Source organism: Lissotriton vulgaris, chromosome 1_1 (genome assembly GCF_964263255.1).
Source record: "Lissotriton vulgaris chromosome 1_1, aLisVul1.2, whole genome shotgun sequence".
Lineage (NCBI taxonomy): Eukaryota > Metazoa > Chordata > Amphibia > Caudata > Salamandridae > Lissotriton > Lissotriton vulgaris.
Window position 1 is genome coordinate 2,081,206,097 of NC_141685.1, and position 19,827 is coordinate 2,081,225,923.

General features: G+C 43.8%; 1 protein-coding gene across 6 annotated transcripts in view; it reads right to left on the reverse strand.

Moving 5' to 3' along the window:
* Positions 1-19,827, reverse strand: part of PTPRO (protein tyrosine phosphatase receptor type O) — a 1,018,456-nt gene that overhangs the window by 278,273 nt on the left and 720,356 nt on the right. For all 6 annotated transcript variants that reach the window (XM_086920999.1, XM_086920983.1, XM_086921017.1 and 3 more), the window contains exons 12-13: positions 19,306-19,426; positions 7,792-7,931 (exon numbers count right to left, since the gene is read on the reverse strand). In XM_086920999.1, coding sequence (XP_086777125.1) covers positions 7,792-7,931; positions 19,306-19,426 — 261 coding nt within the window. The remainder of the gene's footprint in view (positions 1-7,791; positions 7,932-19,305; positions 19,427-19,827) is intronic.

Sequence of the window (19,827 nt, forward strand, 5' to 3'; positions counted from 1 at the left end):
AGCCTTCAGAATTCTTCAACAGGGCTTAGACTTCAGCTGTATTTGACAGTGAGTTTCACAAAGCCGAGTACCTACTTTCCAAGGGTCTGCTGAATCGATTTGCTGCTGTTGAGACATTCTGAGTAGGAGAAACCTGTTTTCTTAGTCCAGTGTGGTTGTATTTCGGTAAAATACACTGTGGTGGTTTGTCCTGTCCTGCAGAGGTCTGGCAGATCAAAACTGTTCCAATTCCCAGGTTTTGAGGGGTGGTAAGTGAACTCTAGTTAGACACAGCCAAGGGTTCCACAACCTTAGGAACAGAACTTGGAGGTCAAGACTCACTCCAGCTGAAGCCATCAGAAGGGTCCAGGTCAGATCCAGTTGGTACTGTTCAGAGATGCATTTCAGGGAAAAGGATACTTGCAGGTTGTTATGGTCCTTTTGCTATAGCGGAGGTCAGCCAACTGACCCTTGGTGTCCACTTCTTTTTCCCTGGTATGACTGAATATTTTGCCAAGTTTATTGCTAAGCAATGAGCGGTGTATGGAAATGAATTCAATAGGATAAAATTAGCAATTGCTGACACCCCATGTCTCAAACCATTTGATATCCAGGTGCCTAAGATTATAATGACCGATGCAAGTAATTATGGTTTTTGTACAGTTTCAATGCAGATTAACAATGTTTAGAATGTTATCATTGCCCATGCATCTCACACACTCAGAAGGCAAAATGCAATTATTCAGTCATAGAGAAAGAAGCACTGGTGTATTATTGGGGACATTTATACTTCGGGCAGCATGTATGGGGTAGTAAGTTTGCTGTAAGGACTGATCACAAACCACTGGTGGAAGTGTTTGCAACCAAAGGGACAGGTAGTGCTACTCCTTGCATTTCTCAGTGGCTATATAGACTAAGAGTTCACTTTGAGGTGAAGCATGTACTAGGCATTAAGAATGTCATGGCAGATGTTTATCCTGGTTGCCATTATTGGATGAATGTAAGGGTGAAGCTGAAGATGAGTGTGTGGTTGCCAACATGGACAAAGTTATGACAATCAATTTGTCCCAAGAAATGTGGATGGAGGAGACCAAGTCTGATGAAGCACAAAGAAAAGTGATGGAGTTTGTCAAACATGGTTGTCCACAAAACAGAAATGTGGATGAACAATGAAACCTTTATGAGACAGTTCAGAATGGATTATAAATTGTTGACGGCATACTCATGAGATGTGGTTTATTGGTAGAACCTTCAAAGAAGAAGTTTTAAATTTGGCCCATGAAAGACATATTGAGATGAGTGCGGTTAAGAGGAGGATTAGAGAAGATTGTGGTGTCCGCACTGGGACTGTGATGCGGAAGGCATGGTAAGGTAGTGTGTGAGTTGTGCCTTGAGTGACAAGCCACAAAAGGTGATGTTTTATCCCTCTCAAGTTATTGACAATGGTGATAGACACTTGAAGGAGATTGCTTTGGATATTTTGGGCCTTTTTGCTATGTTAGGTTCAGGCACCATGTTTGCATTGGTAGCAATTGATTTATTGTCACAACGGCCTGAGGTTATGTTTGTGAAACATGTGGAGATGAAGAATTTTATTGAGTTTTTAGAGGCGATCTTTGTCAGGGAAGGCGTTTCTATGGAAATTGTTTCAGGCCATGGTGTCCAGTGGTGTGGTAGGAGATGACATCATTTCTAGATGGAGTGAGCATACGTCATAAGAGAATATCAGTCTTTCTCCAAGCAGGAATACTGTCATGGAAAGATGGAACAAGGTGTTGAAGGGAGTTTTACTGTTTATGTAAGGTGAGGGTGGTGATTGGAGAAGGGCAGTGACAGAAATTGGTGTGGGCGTACAGAACTTCCCCCAACAGTGCCACGATTGAGACTCCATATAAGTTAATGAGGGGAAGAGAGTATTATTCTAAGTTAAGTCCAGAATGGATGCAAAGTGTGAAATAAGCTAGATTTGGATAAAAGTTGAAATTAAGGGAGAACATTTATGTGGTACCTGATCTGTGAGTAGGAGATTGGGTCAGAGTCAAGTTGGGGCGTTTTGAGAGGAAATGGATGCCAAGGTTTTCCAGTCCATTGTGTATGGAGAGAAATGGAAGGATTGCTGTTGAACTGTCAGATGATAATGTGTGGAACATAAAGAAATTTGTGAAATTGCCAGAATGTTTGTTGATGCCAGGAGCAAGTGTGGAGGCATCTGGGCAAGGCAGAACAGAAGCGTAGGGATCTGGGAAAGGGCAGGAACTAAAAGTGGTGGTTAGGAAATCCAGGAGAGTGAAAAGGTGTCCAGAGTGGATGAAAGATGTTGAAAGTAAGTGAATGTAGTTCTACAGGCTATGCATCTGGTTACTTAACATTTTATTATGAAGTTTTATCAATTTTTTTTGTTTGCGATCATAGTTGTATTATTAGTTGTTTTTTGTTATGTATTCTATTACTCTGGTACTTTACATAATAGTGATATGGGGATATGTGATTATTGTACTGGCCACAGTATGCATGTTTATTTTGTTATTGTTGTGTTTCATTTAAAGTGGGAAGATATGTAGCATCCATGCTCTTGCCTCAACTTGAGTGTGGAATGTTGAGAAGAGGCAAAGGTGTGAGGTGCCGTTCCTTCATTATCAAACTAATACACGTATTAGTACTCACCATCTTTCCATGTAAGTACGTGGTAGTTTTCTCTTATCAAAGGGGGTCATTTTGACAGATTGCACTGCAGATTTTACACTGCAGCAGTCAGATTACATAGGGTAGGCCTGAAGTGATATTTGCCCTGCGACTGTAGTGGATGACACAATATGTGCTACATTCCACTAGTGGCATTTAATTCTCAGGCCCTGGGAGCACTTTCTACACCATATACTAGGGACTTACAAGCAAGTAGTGATCAAGGTCATATGATGATGTCAGCCAACCGGGGACCGCTCCATTGAAACCCCAAGAAAGGGGGATGCCGATCTCCTGAAACAAGGCATGTTGGTATAAAGCCTTGATACTGACTGTGAATTTAAACTGTGAATTTATTACAGGTATAGAGCAGTGATACTAGAACCTCATTTCTGTTGTCAAGCACTTTGGTTTATTGACTGATTGTTAAAAGAATTGTAGCTAAGGACTTTTTTATTTTTTATTTTATACCACTAGCATGGGACCTTTATATAGGTTTTAGTCACTGACAAATATCACTTATTGGACGGATGCTTTCTACATAATGCCTTCATAGTGATGAACTGTGTCTTTTAAAAACCACTGACATTCAAATAATATGATCCCAGGAAGATTTTATTTCTGCTTTTAAGCAGAAGAGCTCTGCACGTCAAAGGAAATCCGGGAGGAGAAATTAGAGTGATCATGTTTTATGACTAAGCTTCTGCATTCAATTGTCATGCCTTCACCACTAGTACATTTTCGACACCCGTTGGAGAAATAAAAAGGCTGAAAATACAACTAAACAACATAGTCCTTTTAGGTACTTTCTTCCGCGTGGGAGGGGGGCGTGGAGGGCAGGGGGAGGGGCTGAGTGCAGTGTACGGTTTGATTATTTAAGAGGATCAGTAGTTAAATATACTTGTTTAGTGGTTTTCCCATGACCACAGCTTTGGCTGGCACCGCCCTCCAATCATTGTCAACATTAGAAGGCAGCACACTGTGAAGGCATCGCAGAGGAATGGGTGCCTGTATAACTGTGAGAGTAAAAACCTGTAAACCAGGAGCGAATGCATAGATACATTTATAGTTGCAGCCATGAAAAGGCCATAAATGTAGACATTGTTTATAGATAACGAGTGCAGTACCTTTCATAGACTGATATTTGAGTGGGACAAAGCATACCATTCCTTTAACGCAGGGGTCTCCAAACCGGTCCTGGCGGGCCGGATCCATGCCAGATTTTTAAAATATCGACATGTATCTCAATGGGGATATCCAAAAAATCTGGCAAGGATCCGGCCCTCCAGGACAGGTTTGGAGACCCCTGCTTTAACGTGTTAAAAATGTGGAGTTTGCATTCTAAAGGTGCCTACAAAGCCTGAGTGGGTCATGACAGGTGCCTGGCAATGACGCATGTACCCTGTTCCTACTGAGCGGGGTTCAGTTGTGAGTGGTCAAACCTGATCTGTGGTGGGGGCAGATGGGGTAGCTCTTCCTAGCTACCATGATATGTTGGGTGTAGCAAGTAAGGGGTTGGCGTGCCAGACATGCATGTCACATTTCCACAGTACTGGCAGCATGGAGCGTCATGTGCACCGTAGAAGAGGCTGGCCTGTGTGAGGCTGAGCTGTGGCACTTGGTGATGGTTTGCATTTGGACCGGGGACGGAGTTAATGTGTGTGGAGTAAGAAAGCTACACTATGTGGCTGTCATAAGAGGCGTCCCAATCCCAAGGTCACTCATGCACCATAAAAGTGGAAAACCGTGTAGCTTGAAGCACTGCCAGATAACACATTTTTATTTCGTATTATCCCTTCCTAAAACATGTGGACTTTTAGCCATTCTTGTTTGCATCTGGGTTTTCAAATACCAATGATGAACCGCTCCGCACATTTGGCTGACAGAGGAAACTAACATCTTCTGTGAACAGTGACACTATTTGAAATGATGTGTAAATGGATTGCCCCCGCCCCGTTAACACATGGTCAAACTATCGGCTCAAAATAATCTTCTCAAAATGTGCACAACATGACATGAAATATTAATGGACTGGTAGGAGCTGGGTCTGACTCACCATGTCCAGTGTCATCTCTTGTTCCTGAAACCAGCAGTCCACTGGCCTGAGGTGCGTCTCAGGTGACGATCTACTGACCTAAGGTGCGCCTATGGATGGAGGCATGCAGGGGCACAGACCCTGCGGGCATAGCTCTATTGCTTGGGAAGAAAGGAGCTACAGGAAGAGACTACCTTAAGCATTGGTTAATGCGAGGTGGCTGTCGGTGGTACATCCATAGGTATTGTTATTGGGGCCGCACGTAGCTCTGATAGTACAAACAGTGAGTACCTCCATCTCTTAACTGCTGTGGATGCAGCAGGCGCCAAACAATACCTTTTTAAAATGAAAACTTTGTGCCATGTGTCAACCACTTCCGTGCTGATGACGGAACCGCTCCGTCATCAGCCGCGGTAGCGCTGTGCTGATGGCGGAGCGGTTCCGTCATGGCCCGCCCGACGCGCCTGCGCGGCGCTGATTTTGCACCTGCGCGGTGCGTACTATTGAGCGAGCGGGGCCATGACGGAGCCGCTCCGTCATGAGCACAGCTCAACCGAGGCTGATGACGGAGCGGTTCCTTCACCAGCATGGGCGCGTCGCGCGGCCCCCCAGCCCCCTTAGGTGTTAAACAGAAGACTGTAAACGGCTGGGACAAAGTTGCCTAGTCCTTCGTAAGCTCTCATCTTTGACACCTACAAATCATGCGCTTGCATACCACAAATGGTGTTCTCAATTCAGGAGCATGCATTCACCAAAAATCAGGAAATCCTATGTACTTGCTTCAACAAGAAAACCACGATTAAGTTTATAACTCTATGAATTCAATTATATGAGCTTTTTCAGCCACTCTTAGATGTTCTTGGGACTCAAACACAAAATGTGAAACCCTCCGCCTCCTTTAACTCATGTAGTTGAAGCAGGGCCATAGGACTTCCTTTTGCATTATACACAATGTGAATGGAGGCGTGCACACACTACTGTGGAGCCTGCCATGCTCCAACTCTACCCAAGCAACAGAGTCTCCAATCCAACCACCTCAGAAGCCTACCAGTACCAGCATGACACAGCTCCAGAGCCTGCTGTGCTTCAGTATTTGTCGAGGCGATGGTTCTTATTGTCAGGGCCTGGACTGGGAACTTAAAACAGCCCTCGCAAAAATTTGAAATGCAGCCCCCATTTGCACCAACTGAGTGACCCCGACGGATTGCTCAGTAAGATTTTCCATAGGATAAATTTTGAAAAGTTAAACCGAAAGGTGCATGATAACAGTTCAATTTTTAAACTATATTTGCTAGTTTTACTGGTTGTTCTAAGAGGGATTTGATTAAATATTCCACTACATTAGCACAGTATCTCGTAGCGCTATTTCTACATAGCTTCTAATCATGCATGCACCTGTGCAAAAATAGTGTTCCTGATGAGAAAAACAACAATTTTGGTACCATTATGAGAGACTTTCTTCTCATTAATCCATTCATCACATCATAATATAAATATTTATTTGGTTGAAAAACACAACCATAAAAAGAGCATAAAATCGCAATACATAAATGCAATAAAACTGAGAAAATAGACACACAATGTTATAAAAACAACAAAAAGTGATTAAAAAACAGTATTGATAATTCATTACATTAAAAATGTATGTAATTCATTAACAGTAGCAAGATTAATCCGGTTTGGAGCACCTTGATCCCAGAGTAGCACGTAGAAAACGTGAGACAGCAAATAAAACACACGTGTTCGTTAGTAGCTGCAAGAACATAAGCGCCGGGCGAGCCTGAATGAACTTCAGGGATTTCAGTAAAGGGAGAATAAACAGCTTCCTGGGCATGCTAAAATATTTATAAAACAGCTCAAAATGTAGGTTATCCTATGCAGACATATTGTCGCAGCTGTAGGGCCCCACCATTCCAAGATGGCGTCTTCCACTGGCAGTGGCGGCCGCCATAAACAAAGGGTTGTGAGGCTGGTGTACGGAACGCAGGAGTTGTCCTGCAAGGGGGAGGGGGGCTCAGGTACACAAAGTACTATGTATATTTTTTTAGAAAACTTATCTTTAACCTCCGGCCGCCGCCAGTGCCTTGTCTCGTCGCGTCGTGCCACCCCTCCTTTTCCGGCCTGGTCCCAGCAGTGCCTGGGACAGACTCCCTGTCCAATGCCCACGCTGCAGAACAGCCGAGGGGTTGGCCTGAGTGGGCTAGAAAGATGCCCTGCTTAGGTCAGGGAGTCTGTGAGGTTTCTCCAGCGCAGCTGCACAATGCCAACAGGTGTGTCAAGGGCTGCCTTCTCAGCCCCACAGCCTCCTGGGAGATGGAATCCCCCTTTGAGGTGCCATTACTTTACTCATTAGTCTTTAAAATAGGCTTAAGAATTTTATGCAGGCCGCTGGGATTGAGTAACACGCACCACAACTCGTGGAGTCGAAACTGGCCTTCAAATGTCAAAACCGGCCTTACGGGGCTTCAGCCTCCCAGGGGTCTGCCCGCTTGCCCCGCTGGCCAGTCCGGCCATGCTTATTGTGCTACAACATCAGGGCTTGGCATATCCAGTGTCATAGCCCTTCAAATCTTTTACCTCACATTATAAACAACCATGAAGGACAGCCTCTCCAACGAGTTTGACTTCCATACTGACTTGCAGAACATACACAAATACAAATACCTGCTGTGGTAAGGAAATGCCCAATAGATCATGCATGGGTGATATTACACGTGATAGTTACAATCAATCAATGATTGATCAATATGTGAATGATACAGCAGACAATGGCTGGGTGGAAAAGGCGCTAAAATTTGGTATGCATATATGAATCAGAGAAGCTGTGCGACTCAGGAAAATGTGACTCGTGCAACTCTAAAAAAAAAGAAAATCCCAATACAAGATCGAGTGATAGAATCCCCCTCTCTGAGACTCGGTGATAAATGTCAATCCCGGCCTCATCTGCGACTCTAGTTTCTCATAATAACATGGACACAAATTGGTTGTTTAAATCTATAAAGCATTGCACAACACAAGAACCGCAATGTGGAAATAAGCCATTTTTACAGACTTTAAGTAAAACATTCAAACTTTCTACTTGGGATTAAGCTCACCTTTTCTTCTAGTTCCATGCTTGGGTCTACTGGCCAACAGAAGACTTCAAAGAAATCAGACACTCCCTCTTCTACCCACAGCAGGGTCACTGATGTCTGGGTCTTGTTGACAGCAAACAGAGATTTTGGTGGCGCGGGCTCTAGAGAAGAGACATATTTGCTGTTAAGCAATGGATTATGACCTCTGGAAGTCAAACTGCAGCTGACGGGTACAGCTGCCTATCTTTGATAAACACATCATACAAAGGCAATAAAGGCCCAGACGTACATAGAAGTAACGCAATGCAGGGCAGCAGGAAAAGTTGCTGTGCTACTTTGCATGACCGTGAGAGAGCAGAACAGCTCCCTATTTACTAAGATGTAGTGCAGTGCTGCTCGCTCCCTGCGCTGGCACACTTCTGGTTGCAAGTCACCCTTGCGCCATATAGTGTAAGCATGGGTTTTGTGCTGGAAGGGGTTCTTCCAGGACAAAAACTGGCATAAGGCATAGTTGTCAGGTTTGTATGAGTTGCTGTACATGCAGTACACATGCACAATGTCTTATCCTTATGCCTGCCTCGAGGATGCACAGAATTGGGCAGTAAATCCTTGCCTACAGTTGCATGGGAATACCAATGCACCACCCATGGGACGTGACTCAGGAGGTGATTCTAAAATGATCTTGCTCTCTTGTTCAACTGTATGAGAAGCTATTTCAAAGCACAAGAAAAGGAAATTAGGGCATATTTACTAGAGAAGAGGCAGAGCGTGGTATTAGCCCCCTTGGCTTAATGCCACGCTCTGCCACTTCGGAAATGCGGGAAACATCTGAAACCATAGTTACAACAACATGGTGTAGCCCTGCATTTCCCCCTGCGCTGGTGCTAAATTTATCAGCCTAGCGCCAACGCAGGCACCCTTGCAACATAATGAAAGGGTGTCTCAGTTGAGGGGAAGATTGTTTATGTGCAGGAAGGTGTCCACAAACAATCTTTACATTGCGTTTTGAAACTTCTATGTGTGATGCTTAATGCAGCACACATAGAAGTTGCAAAACGTAATTTTTGTAATTGATTGTTTATGTGCAGGAAGGGATACCTTCCTGCACATAAACAACCAAAGACATTTTGCTTTTCTATGTGTGCTGCACTAATCAGCTCACATTAAACAGCAAAAACGAGGAGAAATTAAACATTTCTTCTTGTTGCGCCTGTTTAAGGCTACGTTTTCCCTGGTTTTTATTTTGGCGCTGACCCATATTTATGCCGCCCCCTTATAAATATGGGGCAGCATCAAAATCAATGGGTGTTGCAGTGGAACGCCCACCATAACACCCATTGCCCATCCCTTTCACGCGGATTGTAGCATGAAAGGGGGCCTTATTCACAAGCAGCCGCGGCCCGTGGAGGGAGTTCCATGGGGCAGAAAGGCGGGGCAGAGGAGGGGCAGGGTGGGGGGTGCTAAACACCGGAAAATGGATAATGTGAGGTAAGTAAACAATTTAATAAATAAAACAAATTTTGTAGCGCGCCCTGCATCGCATTTTGAGATGCAGGGCGCGCTACGAAATTCATTTTACTTATTACATTGTTTATCTATATTCTGGTGTTTAGCACCTCCCACCTAGCCCCTCCCCCGCCCCGCCTTTCTGCCCCACGGAACTCCCTCCACGGGCCACGGCTGTTCACAAGGCAGCGTTAAGCCTCGTTAGGTGGCTTAATGCTGCCTTGTAAATAAGGTGAACCACATATTGCCACAGGAACGTCATTAAAAGTGACCTTCCTGTATCGATAGGGGCTTGTATATATGCCCCTTTGTTTTGTAAGATGTTCGAAAGTCGAATAATGATGATAAATTGTGTGGCGTGAACATAGACACGCCACACAATGTGGCAGCATTTTGACATGCTAGGAGCATCCTACTCAGAACTTTAGTTAAATTTGTTGCTTTTGCAGGTGTCAGGGAACGTGGGAGGGGGCATTAGGTTTAGAAAAATCAGACACTATCCTGCACTGCAAAGGGGATTTCACTAAAGTCATAAATATACGGGAATAAAAATGTTGAAGTTATAATACACACATGCTACAAATGTTCCAAGTCCGTGAATTCTATAACACTACTATTTCATTCAAATGTTTTCGATTATATGGTAAAATCATAAGTGTACAGCACATGCAACAGTAGATTTAAAAATAGACAGCTCCGTGTATAGCAGCAACAACACATAATAAGACCTCAGATAAATTACATCAAATATTAATTGATCTAAAACTGTTTTAAAAACGTGGTTAAGAGGACCTGCATTACCCCAACGGTAATTAAAACCCTACATTGTAGACCTACTGGGTAATTGAGAGGACACCAGAACAGAAAACAAGAAACAAAAAAACATACTTTTGGTGTCCTTACCAGATGTAAATAAAGATATGCTGGTCTGATTTGCCTAAAGTGCGCCGAAACGAACAGAGGCTGATATACTTATATAGGTAGGACATACAAGTGCAATATGCATGGAGTCACAGATCAAAATATTACTGCAACTTCAAATATGCAGATTGGGCGATTTATAACAGGTCCCCTCTGGAACAAAAGATGGTGAAAGATATCTTGCCTTAAAAATTTTAGAAGGCGTTGTTGCCTATTAGACATATTCAAGAGGAGATAGGGCTCTAACCCACTAACGGATGTAAACAGGGAGTACTTCCGGACAGTCTGTTTTGCCAAGGCAGAGTTCTCCCTTTCAGTAGCCACCCTTTGGAAAAAAGTCTGCAAGATGCTTTTTGGTTATTCCTCTAGGGTTAGAATATAGACCATGGCTTCCTAATTCCTTAACCCCTTCGATGCTCATGACGAGCTGAGCTCGTCATGAACAATGGGAATCGATGATGGTCAGCACTGGAGGAGAATACCATCAGCAGCAATGGTGTTAAACGATTTTATTAGCTATTGTAACCATGGAATATGACTACATTGTCTAAATGCAAATAATCCTGCAGTATATTCCTTTTAAAATGCAAATCCTCCTTATACTAAACTAAACACCACATTAGGAGAGGGCAAACCTGGATAAAATCTGCAATATGTGGCATACCAAACTTGGTAGGGATTCCTTGACCAATGGCTAGTAACTTTCACAGGGATTTGTTCTCCATCACCTGAATACAGGCAGTATTGGTATAACCCCAAATTGTGCTGCCAAAGGTGGCCATCTGAACACATTTGGCCCTATAGACATCAAGTAATAATTTTGGAGACTTATGCCCAATGCGGCTTGTAAAATCTTTAAGCTCGGAAATTGCACTTTGGAAGGCCCCTCCATTTTTAGATAAAAGAGATTTCCAGCTGAGGCCCAAATTGAGGAGCAAATCCAGGTAGGGGAAATTATCCACCAAGGATGAAATCTGACCCTTAGCTGAGGGGTTACGACATTTGGCATTCCTGGGATCCACCACCACAGAATGCAGTTTTTTTTCAATTTGCAGATAGGTCCAAGCTACACATGAAATCAACAAATGCACCTAGCAGACGTTGCAGGCTCCATGCTGTACGGTCAATTAAAACCACATTGTCGGCATATAATAAAACTGATATGGCTCTGACCCCTGCTTTAGGGACGTCAGCTTCAATTTCAATTAAGACCTCCTCTAGATGATTAATATACATAACAATTGAGAGGGGGCAAGAACACAGGCATGACAAACACCCTTGGGCTGAGTACATTCCTCATCTTGGCCAAATCTAAACACCCCTGTGAGATCTCTGCATAATTCTCTCATAAAAGTAATGAAAGTGGGGTCCACCCTCAGGAACCCCAGTTCAGCCCACAGCTTGTCTCTATTGACACCGTCAAAGGCTGTGCTGAGATCCATGAAGGTTAGATGGACCGAGCCCTCCCATAACCCTTGGGCACTTATGGGTTAACAGGTTCAGATATAGATTTTGTTCAACTGTACCATGCCCTAATCTAAAACCATATTGCAAGTCAGAGAGGATCTCTTTCTCATTGGCCCAGTGGAAAGACTCTCCCTATTATCTGCACCTCAATATCAATTAATGATATTGGTCTACAACATGCAGGGTTCTGCCTGTCCCCAGTTTTAAAAATAGGGATTATTACAGAATGCTTATAGGCCCCTAGGTGCAGACCTCTGATGGCCGCTTTTATGTGTAGTGTTAAAACAGGGGCCCATAGAGCCACCAACGATTTCAGCAGGTCTCCCGGCCCACCATTAATGCCAGGAGCCTTGCCCTGAGTGAGTGCCAGTACGGTCTCTTTGACTTCTGACCACTGAAGAATAAATGTATCAGAAACTGGGGTGGGGATGGGGCCAGATGCTAAAGCGTCACATTCATAAAGAGCCTGAAAGTGGTTTATTGAAACCTGTGCAAACCCCCTGGTCTGAGAGCTGCTGTTCTTTGAGGAAGGGGTGGTTAATGATCCCTCAAAACCTGGTGCTATCTTTGGATACACTAGCTTCTCATAGGCCTCTACTAGGTACTCGTTAAGTTGCAGTGTCCTAGTTGCAACTGCTGATTTACAGGCTGATCTGCACCTTTTAATTTCATTCCTATCTCTTCTGGTACATATAAGAGAGGACAGCAACTCTCTCTTTGCCCCTGTACAATTTTCTATCAAGCCACCTACAGGGCCTATAAGTACTGAGTGTGTGTGGGCCTTCTTGACATACTCACAAATGAAATTATAAGCGCTTAAAATATCTGAATCTGGGTTTGTGTCATCAAGACAGAGCCTAAACGTTTCCCTACAGAACCTTAACATATTTGCATTAAATTCTCAATTTGATTATTTGCCCTTTGTCATTAGTATTAACTAAATAATTGTATAGAGCACTTATACCTCCAGTGTTTTCTCCACACACAAACAAAGCAATCAAGGAATTGCAATCACTGTGCAAATTCCATTTTGGGGCAAACTCTATCAGGTAGGAAAAGAGCACCCTAGATACAAAAATAGAATCAATGGTTTACTTGCTATGGTTCTTTGCTTGCATTGGTTCAAATCAGTTCATCCATCAGAGCATCTTTGATGTTTTCTCCTTTTCCAGTCCCATAGGGCTTTCGCTTGTTTCCCTTCATTGTCTCTGAGTGTTTGTACTTGTTCTCTTGTTGGTTTCTGTACTGATTAGATTTCGTAGCTTGTGCCCAACCATTTTCTGGCATCCTGGGGTTCCAGTCTGGTACCCTGGTCTAACAGGAGCTGGCCACAACACCTTACACCACCAGAATTGATAAGCTTATTCTACCAGTATGAATGGCACTTTGGTTCCACTAGTACAACATATACATAATTGTTGAGCCATGACTGGTGATGGGAAAAAGTAGAGGAGATTCTCAACAGAACTTATCAAACGTTTTTCCATGTTGATCCCAAAAACGATGAAGATCTCAATTCTGTCTTCATAAACTGAACAATTCTGTTTAAGTGCTTCCAGCATGTCCCTAACGGTGCTCACTTGCCTTGAATTTGTAGGATTTTCCACCTACATTTATGACAGTCAGCTGCTCTTCCAAGTTAGCACTAATTCACATACAGTTATGAACAATTTCAGGCAATCAAAGTTTAGATAGGCCAGACGTTAGGCCTGTCAACCTTAGGGTTAACTTTTCCCAAACACTTGGCTCACCTCCTCCATTTTTGCTGAGCCTACTTTCGTTGGCCATAGGACTGTAAATGTAATGCTACTAGTGGGGCTGCTATGCAGCACATATTGTGCCGCTCATTTAAGTAGCACTTCAAAACATAACCCTGGTCTGCCACTGCAGCCTAAATACAGTTTTAAACTGACATGTCGACTTGGCATTAAAATCAATTGCCAAGCCTTAAACTCCCCTTTTATCACATATATCACCCTAAGGTATTCCCTACATAGTCCACAGAACGTGGTGCCATGTAATTAAAAGGTTGGCCATGTATTTTTAGGTTTTGCATGTCATGATAGTGAAAAATTTCCAGATTGGTTTTTCACGACTGTGTGGCCTATCTCTCCCATAGTATAACATTGGGGTTCCTTACTACATTTAATAAGCTGTATTTTTCAATTGGGAGTAGGTAGTTATATACTTTTTGGGGGTCAATGAAATTGTAATGATAAACCCTTTTTAACAATAAAGATGGGCATTTGATTACCATTTAAAAAATGCCCCTTTTAGAAAGTTGACATTTGTCTATCCTTAGCCCTTTTGTGCCTGTAGCCTGGCCTGGGTCACAAGACTGCGTGCAACTGACAGAATTTGAGAATTCTTCCCAGACAGTCACACAACAAAGAGATTAGGTGTGCCTGAGTGGGCCATCTGCTGGCCGGATGGTGGGGAGTGGAGCCAAGCACATCCCGACCTGTAACTGAATAGCCTGTGCTCTACTTTCATACAACAGGCCTAACAACCTCACATTGTCACTGCAACTGGCTTGGAGTCACTTCAAAGACACTGGGCCTAATTCACAAATGGCCTCCGTAGCAGTTTTCCATTGAGGAGGTCCCGCAACGTGTGCGGGACCCTACTTCAACTGAGAGACTTCCGCCGCCACAGCAGAGGCCAATTGTGAATTAGGCACACAGTCTAGAAGCTGGTCCCACCTTCCAGAACCAGGACACTTGGGTATGAAAGTAGGACCTTAGACACCAACTCTTCTGTACACTTCTTAAACTGTGGATACTCTGCCAGGAAGTAGGACTGTTGTGCAGCTGGAAGGACTACACTGTACTGGACTGCTGACCTGCTTGATTGTTGCCCTGTAATCCAGCTACTCTACCTCCCTCTGCCTGGGTACAAGGACCGCCAGTGTGACTTACTAAGGCTAGTTTGCTGGCCTCCTGATGTTATGTTATGTTATGTTATATGGATATTTATTGCGCGCACAATTACTCATGAGTATCCTGGCGCGAGGCATAACCACAGAGAAGTCGAGAGCTGAACAGCAGAACAAAACAACTTTAATAGGCTATATTAAAAAGATGGGTCTTAAAGAGCTTCTTAAAGCAGCCAAGGTCTCTGGTGTCCCTGAGAGTGAATGGGAGGGAATTCCAGAGGGCAGCGGCTTTGACCGAAAAGGATTGACCGCCCAATCTGGTTCGCCGAAAGCGGGGAACTACCATCCGTCGTTGGGAAGCCGACCTAAGGTGGCGACTTGGGACATGGAAAGTCACTCTTTTCCTGAGGTAGGCAGGACCAGTATCATGAAGGGCTCGATGCGTGAGTACCAGAGCCTTGAATTGGACTCTTTGGGCCACCGGCAGCCAGTGAAGTGTAGCCAATTGATGTCTTATGCTGTTTCGTCTAGAGATACCCAGCAGGAGTCTCGCGGCCGTATTCTGGATAAGCTGAAGTTTATTTACCAGAAAGGAAGGGGAACCCAGATACAAAGCGTTGGCATAATCCAGGCGGGACAATATGAAGGCCCTAGCGACCGTTTCTTTAGCTGGCTGGGGTAAGAGAGGAAAGAATCTACTCAGAGATCTGAGGGTCCCGAAGCAGGCACCCGTCAATCGCTTGATCTGCTCTGCGAACCTCAAATCTTCGTTGAACCATATACCCAGGTTCTTGGCTGGGCCACCTTCAGAGAGGGGACGGGGAAAATCAGGGGGCCAAATTAGTTTAGTGAATTGGCTTGGAAATTGACCGTATAGTAAAATCTCTGATTTTCCCTCATTGCATTTGAGTTTGGCATGAGCTAACCAGGTGAAAACGGCTGCCAGGCATTTTTGTGCTACATCAGTTTCTAATGTCGAGTTGCCCCATGTAAACAGGAGCTGGGTGTCATCAGCGTAGGCCATCATTTTTGCACCCAGCTCCTCGGCCAGGTAGATCAGTGGGGTCATATAGATGTTAAAAAGAAGTGGGCTCAATGTAGAGCCCTGTGGGACCCCGGTCTGAACAAGCCTGGCCGAGGAAGAGTACGGGGGCATCCAGACTTGCTGATAGCGGGAGTCCAGAAAAGATTCCAGCCAGGACCACACAGACCCAGTGATGCCAATCTCAGTGAGGCGAGCCAGGAGGAGTTGGTGAGGAACCGTATCAAAGGCGGCAGAGAGGTCCAATAAAATTAGCGCCGCTCTGCCACCCTTGTCCGTGCACTCCCTAATGGCTTCCACCACCTCCACCAAAGCTGTCTCAGTGCTGAAGGATGCCCTAAAGCCCGACTGGGCTGGATGAAGCGCACCAGACTCCTCCACAAAGGCGTTCAGCTGCCGAAAAACAACCTTTTCGCAGACTTTCGCCAGTGCCGGGAGCAAGGAGATGGGGCGGTAGTTGGCTGCAGTAGCGGGGTCTGCCGAAGGTTTCTTCAGGAGAGGCAAGAGTTTGGCTTGCTTCCACTGCTTAGGTACCACTGCCGATTGTAAAGACCAATTGATCAAAGTAGTGACCTCAGAGCCTACACAGTCTGCTACTCCCGCCATAACCCTTGCCGGGCAAGGATCCGAGGGGGAGCCTGATTTTAAAGATTTAAGAAGTGTTAGGATGTCCAATTGATCCACCATAGTGAATTTGGCAAGGCAGCTACTAGCAGGGGCGCCAGATGCCAGCTCCGGGAGGTGTGAGGCAGCATTACTCATAGCTAATCCCTCTTCAATAAGCCTGATTTTATTAATAAAGAAGGAAGAGAGCTCCTCACACCATTCGGCAGAAACCGGGATCCTTTTATGCTCCGCTATAGGTGATAGAGCCACAGGGACACAAAAGGCGTCTTCCATCTTGAAAACCATGCCTGGACCCAGCTGAGTGACTCCTAAGTGGTGCCCCTCCAGTCCTGGCCCCTTGGAATCCAAAAGTGCGGACTTGGGATTTTTCGGGCTAAAAGCATGATCTGAGAACCAGGAGGAGACCAAGACCCACCATGTCGCTTCTCACAGAGGTGCATAACTGGCCCAATTGATTTTGCAGCTTCTTCCTCTCCGCAGCAGCAAATCTGTTTCAGCAGTCCTTTGCCAAAGATGTATCCGGTGTCATTAAACTGTCCTCCGCCCTCTGCCTCATCCCGCTGAAGTTTTCGATTTCCATTTCAGAGACTAGGTCCGAAGATAGAAATCTTCATTGCGGCTTCGACCCAATGCTATCCAGTGACAACGCTATCTACTCGGACACTTCCTGCTGAACTTTACCTTCTCTGAACATTTTTTCTCAAAAATATTTCTAAGTACAAATGTAAGTGCTGACCGGGCTCAATCCACTTCTTGTATCCATCCGTCATGGTTGGCCATATTTTTCAACTTGACTCTGTCTTGCATGACTAGATGTCCACAGTTGGCACTTTGAACTTTTAGGTGCTAGTTTTTACTAAAAAAAGTTCATAATCCTTAACTCTGTTCTAATGATAGGATTTTTCCATTTTGGTATCAAACAATGTATTAAAATGTACTCTATTTTTCTAAATTGTTTTGTGTTTTTACTGTATGTGTGCTGCACTAAAAGGTTACACATACACTTCTAAATTAAGCCAGACTGATTTGCGTTTCATGCTTCCCAGGATTAAGCACAGGCTATTGCCAGTCAGCCCACAATGCAATTTCTCACACCAGAGTTCTATGTCTCAAAATGCCAGCCCAACTGAACAGGTGCTAAATCAGTTCAAGAACCTCTTATAAGAAATTAGGAAGCCATAAACTCACACTCAAATAGGAAATACTAGAGTACCAATAATGAAGAAAGTGAAGATAGTAGATATCATTTTCGACTAATGACTTACTAAGTCCTTACTATATCCAAACTTTGTCAAACTAAATCCTTTTTGGAGGAAAGGGGAAATGCATTAAATACAAAAATCTGAGCAATTTGCTTCTCAGTTATTAAAGTAGTCTTGTCATTTGTACCCCAAAGAAATTACTGTAATCTACAGAAAATTTTAAAGATTGCAGTAAGATTTGTGGTAGAAGTTGCCAAGGTAGAACATGTTTCACTAAATGTGAAAAGATTGTGCTGATAGAATCTTTGTATACTTTTCTCAGGATTCTACACTGAGGGTTGTATACTTCAACTCAAGGGAAGGCCCGGAACCAATATCTTGCTATTAGGGTGCTAAGAGACCAAACCCACCACTTCAGTCCTCTGCCTCATTTTTGGATCCTCTTTGAAATTAGAAACATTTTAGGACACATTTTTATTAAGAGACCAGAGGTGGGATAATAGAACTCCTAAATATTCATAGCTAAATAAACATTTTAGGACATCACTCACACTGATGTGTCACTTGATTACTAACCACTCATCTACCAATAACTCCTGAGAGTTTGTGTCATCCTATCCATTTGTAATTCACATGCAGGCAAATTAAAGTTGTGCAATGGTTGAAGTGTCGTCGATGTGGGCTAGGCCCCCTGCAGTTTTGGGTGGACTCAACATAGGAAGTACGTAACTGGTTAGGAGGTCTAAAGATGTGGTTAATAATGGTTATGACATAATCAGAGAACAGTGTGTGAGTATATGCGAGGAATATAGATGTACAATCCAGAGCTCTGTGTGCAGTGTATTCATTTGCACACTCCTGGGCTGCGGAGGACCCTGCATTGGTCAACTAGCAAGTCTCATTCATTCCTCTCAATACAAGCTTAAAAGCAAGTTGGTGAGAATGCGGCCTTCAGTCAACCTCCACAAGTCTCACTGTAGTCTTGCCTCTCTCTTAAGATGGGATGGAAAGGCCTAAGATTTGGGTTATCATATGGTGTGCTTGCACTCCAAATCACTCAGTGTGCAATTGTTTCACCATCACTGCCAAAGCTGCTTCTGGCCATTTAACCCTTTCTCCTTTTTGACTGAGTTGAGGCAGAGGGCTTAAGCAACTAAAGAAAGACATCATTTTTGTCACAGTTTTGGGCTGACTGATGTCTTAAACAGTTAAAACAGCACTATTTTACGGATGTATGACGTTACAACGCATACTTTTACTACGCATACCATTACAACGCGGTATTTACAACGCATACCGATACAACGCATAGCGCTTAGAGGTGCTGGATAGTGGTAAGTATAATTTTATATTCCAACTCCAGTCCCCGTGGACACTAGGGAAGGTGTTGGATATAAAATTATACTTATTCCTATCCTAGAGCGCCCTCCAGCGCAATGCGTTGTAATGGTATGCGTGGTAATGCCTGCGTTGTAATGGTAGTGCGTGGTAAAAACTTCGTTGTAACAGTTGTATACCCTATTTTACCACCTTAGACAGTGGTAAATAGTTGCTTGTCATGGGAATTCTGAAGGCATGATCTGCGTTTGTCTGGAAAAGCAGTTGCATTTGTTGGCATCTTTAAAGTAAATATCTGAACATAACACAATAACATACACAAAGCAACATAACACAATTTAAATGTAGCATGGCACAACACAACAAAACATTAAAGCAAAACACAACAGCCACAGTGCAAAGCATCATTTTGCAATAATGCAGAGCAAAACTACAATACAAAGCAGTGCTTACCGTTCTGAGAACAACATAGGTAACAGTGAGACAAAGTCCATATAATATTGAGCTAGTGTGTCATGGATAACCCCCCAAGCAGTCAATCAAAACATTCTTCTTACCCAGTTTTACAAGACGCGGCATGGATGTGTTGATATTTTTCTCAGTACAGGCAGTGACTGTGAAGTTGTAAATATCTCCTGGTGGTACACTTATCACTGCAGTCATCACATTCCGTGTCACCTGTAGCATGAACACAAATAGTTAGTCACACATAATGTCAATTCATTTCTTGCGCCTTTGAGTATCTAGAAGTGTGACCACTTTAATGTTTTAATGGCAGGGGCGTAGCTTAGTCAGTTACATTCAGGGGGTGTAAAACAGATATTTCCCAACAATCACCGCTATTGAAACAGCAAAATGGATAAAATAGTATTAAATGTAAAAGGCTTCTATGCACCGCATAAGTCATCCAGCCCCTTCTTTATTCCTGGTTCGTTTTGTGAGATAGGGAAAAGGGGGGGTGGGTGTATCCAAGGTCTGCAAAGTTTTATAGAGACGTGTCTGTGCTATCATGGCTGCTGGTAATCTGAGTGGAAACCCAACCACAGACATGGCTAGCCCGACTGGAGGACCCTGGACCC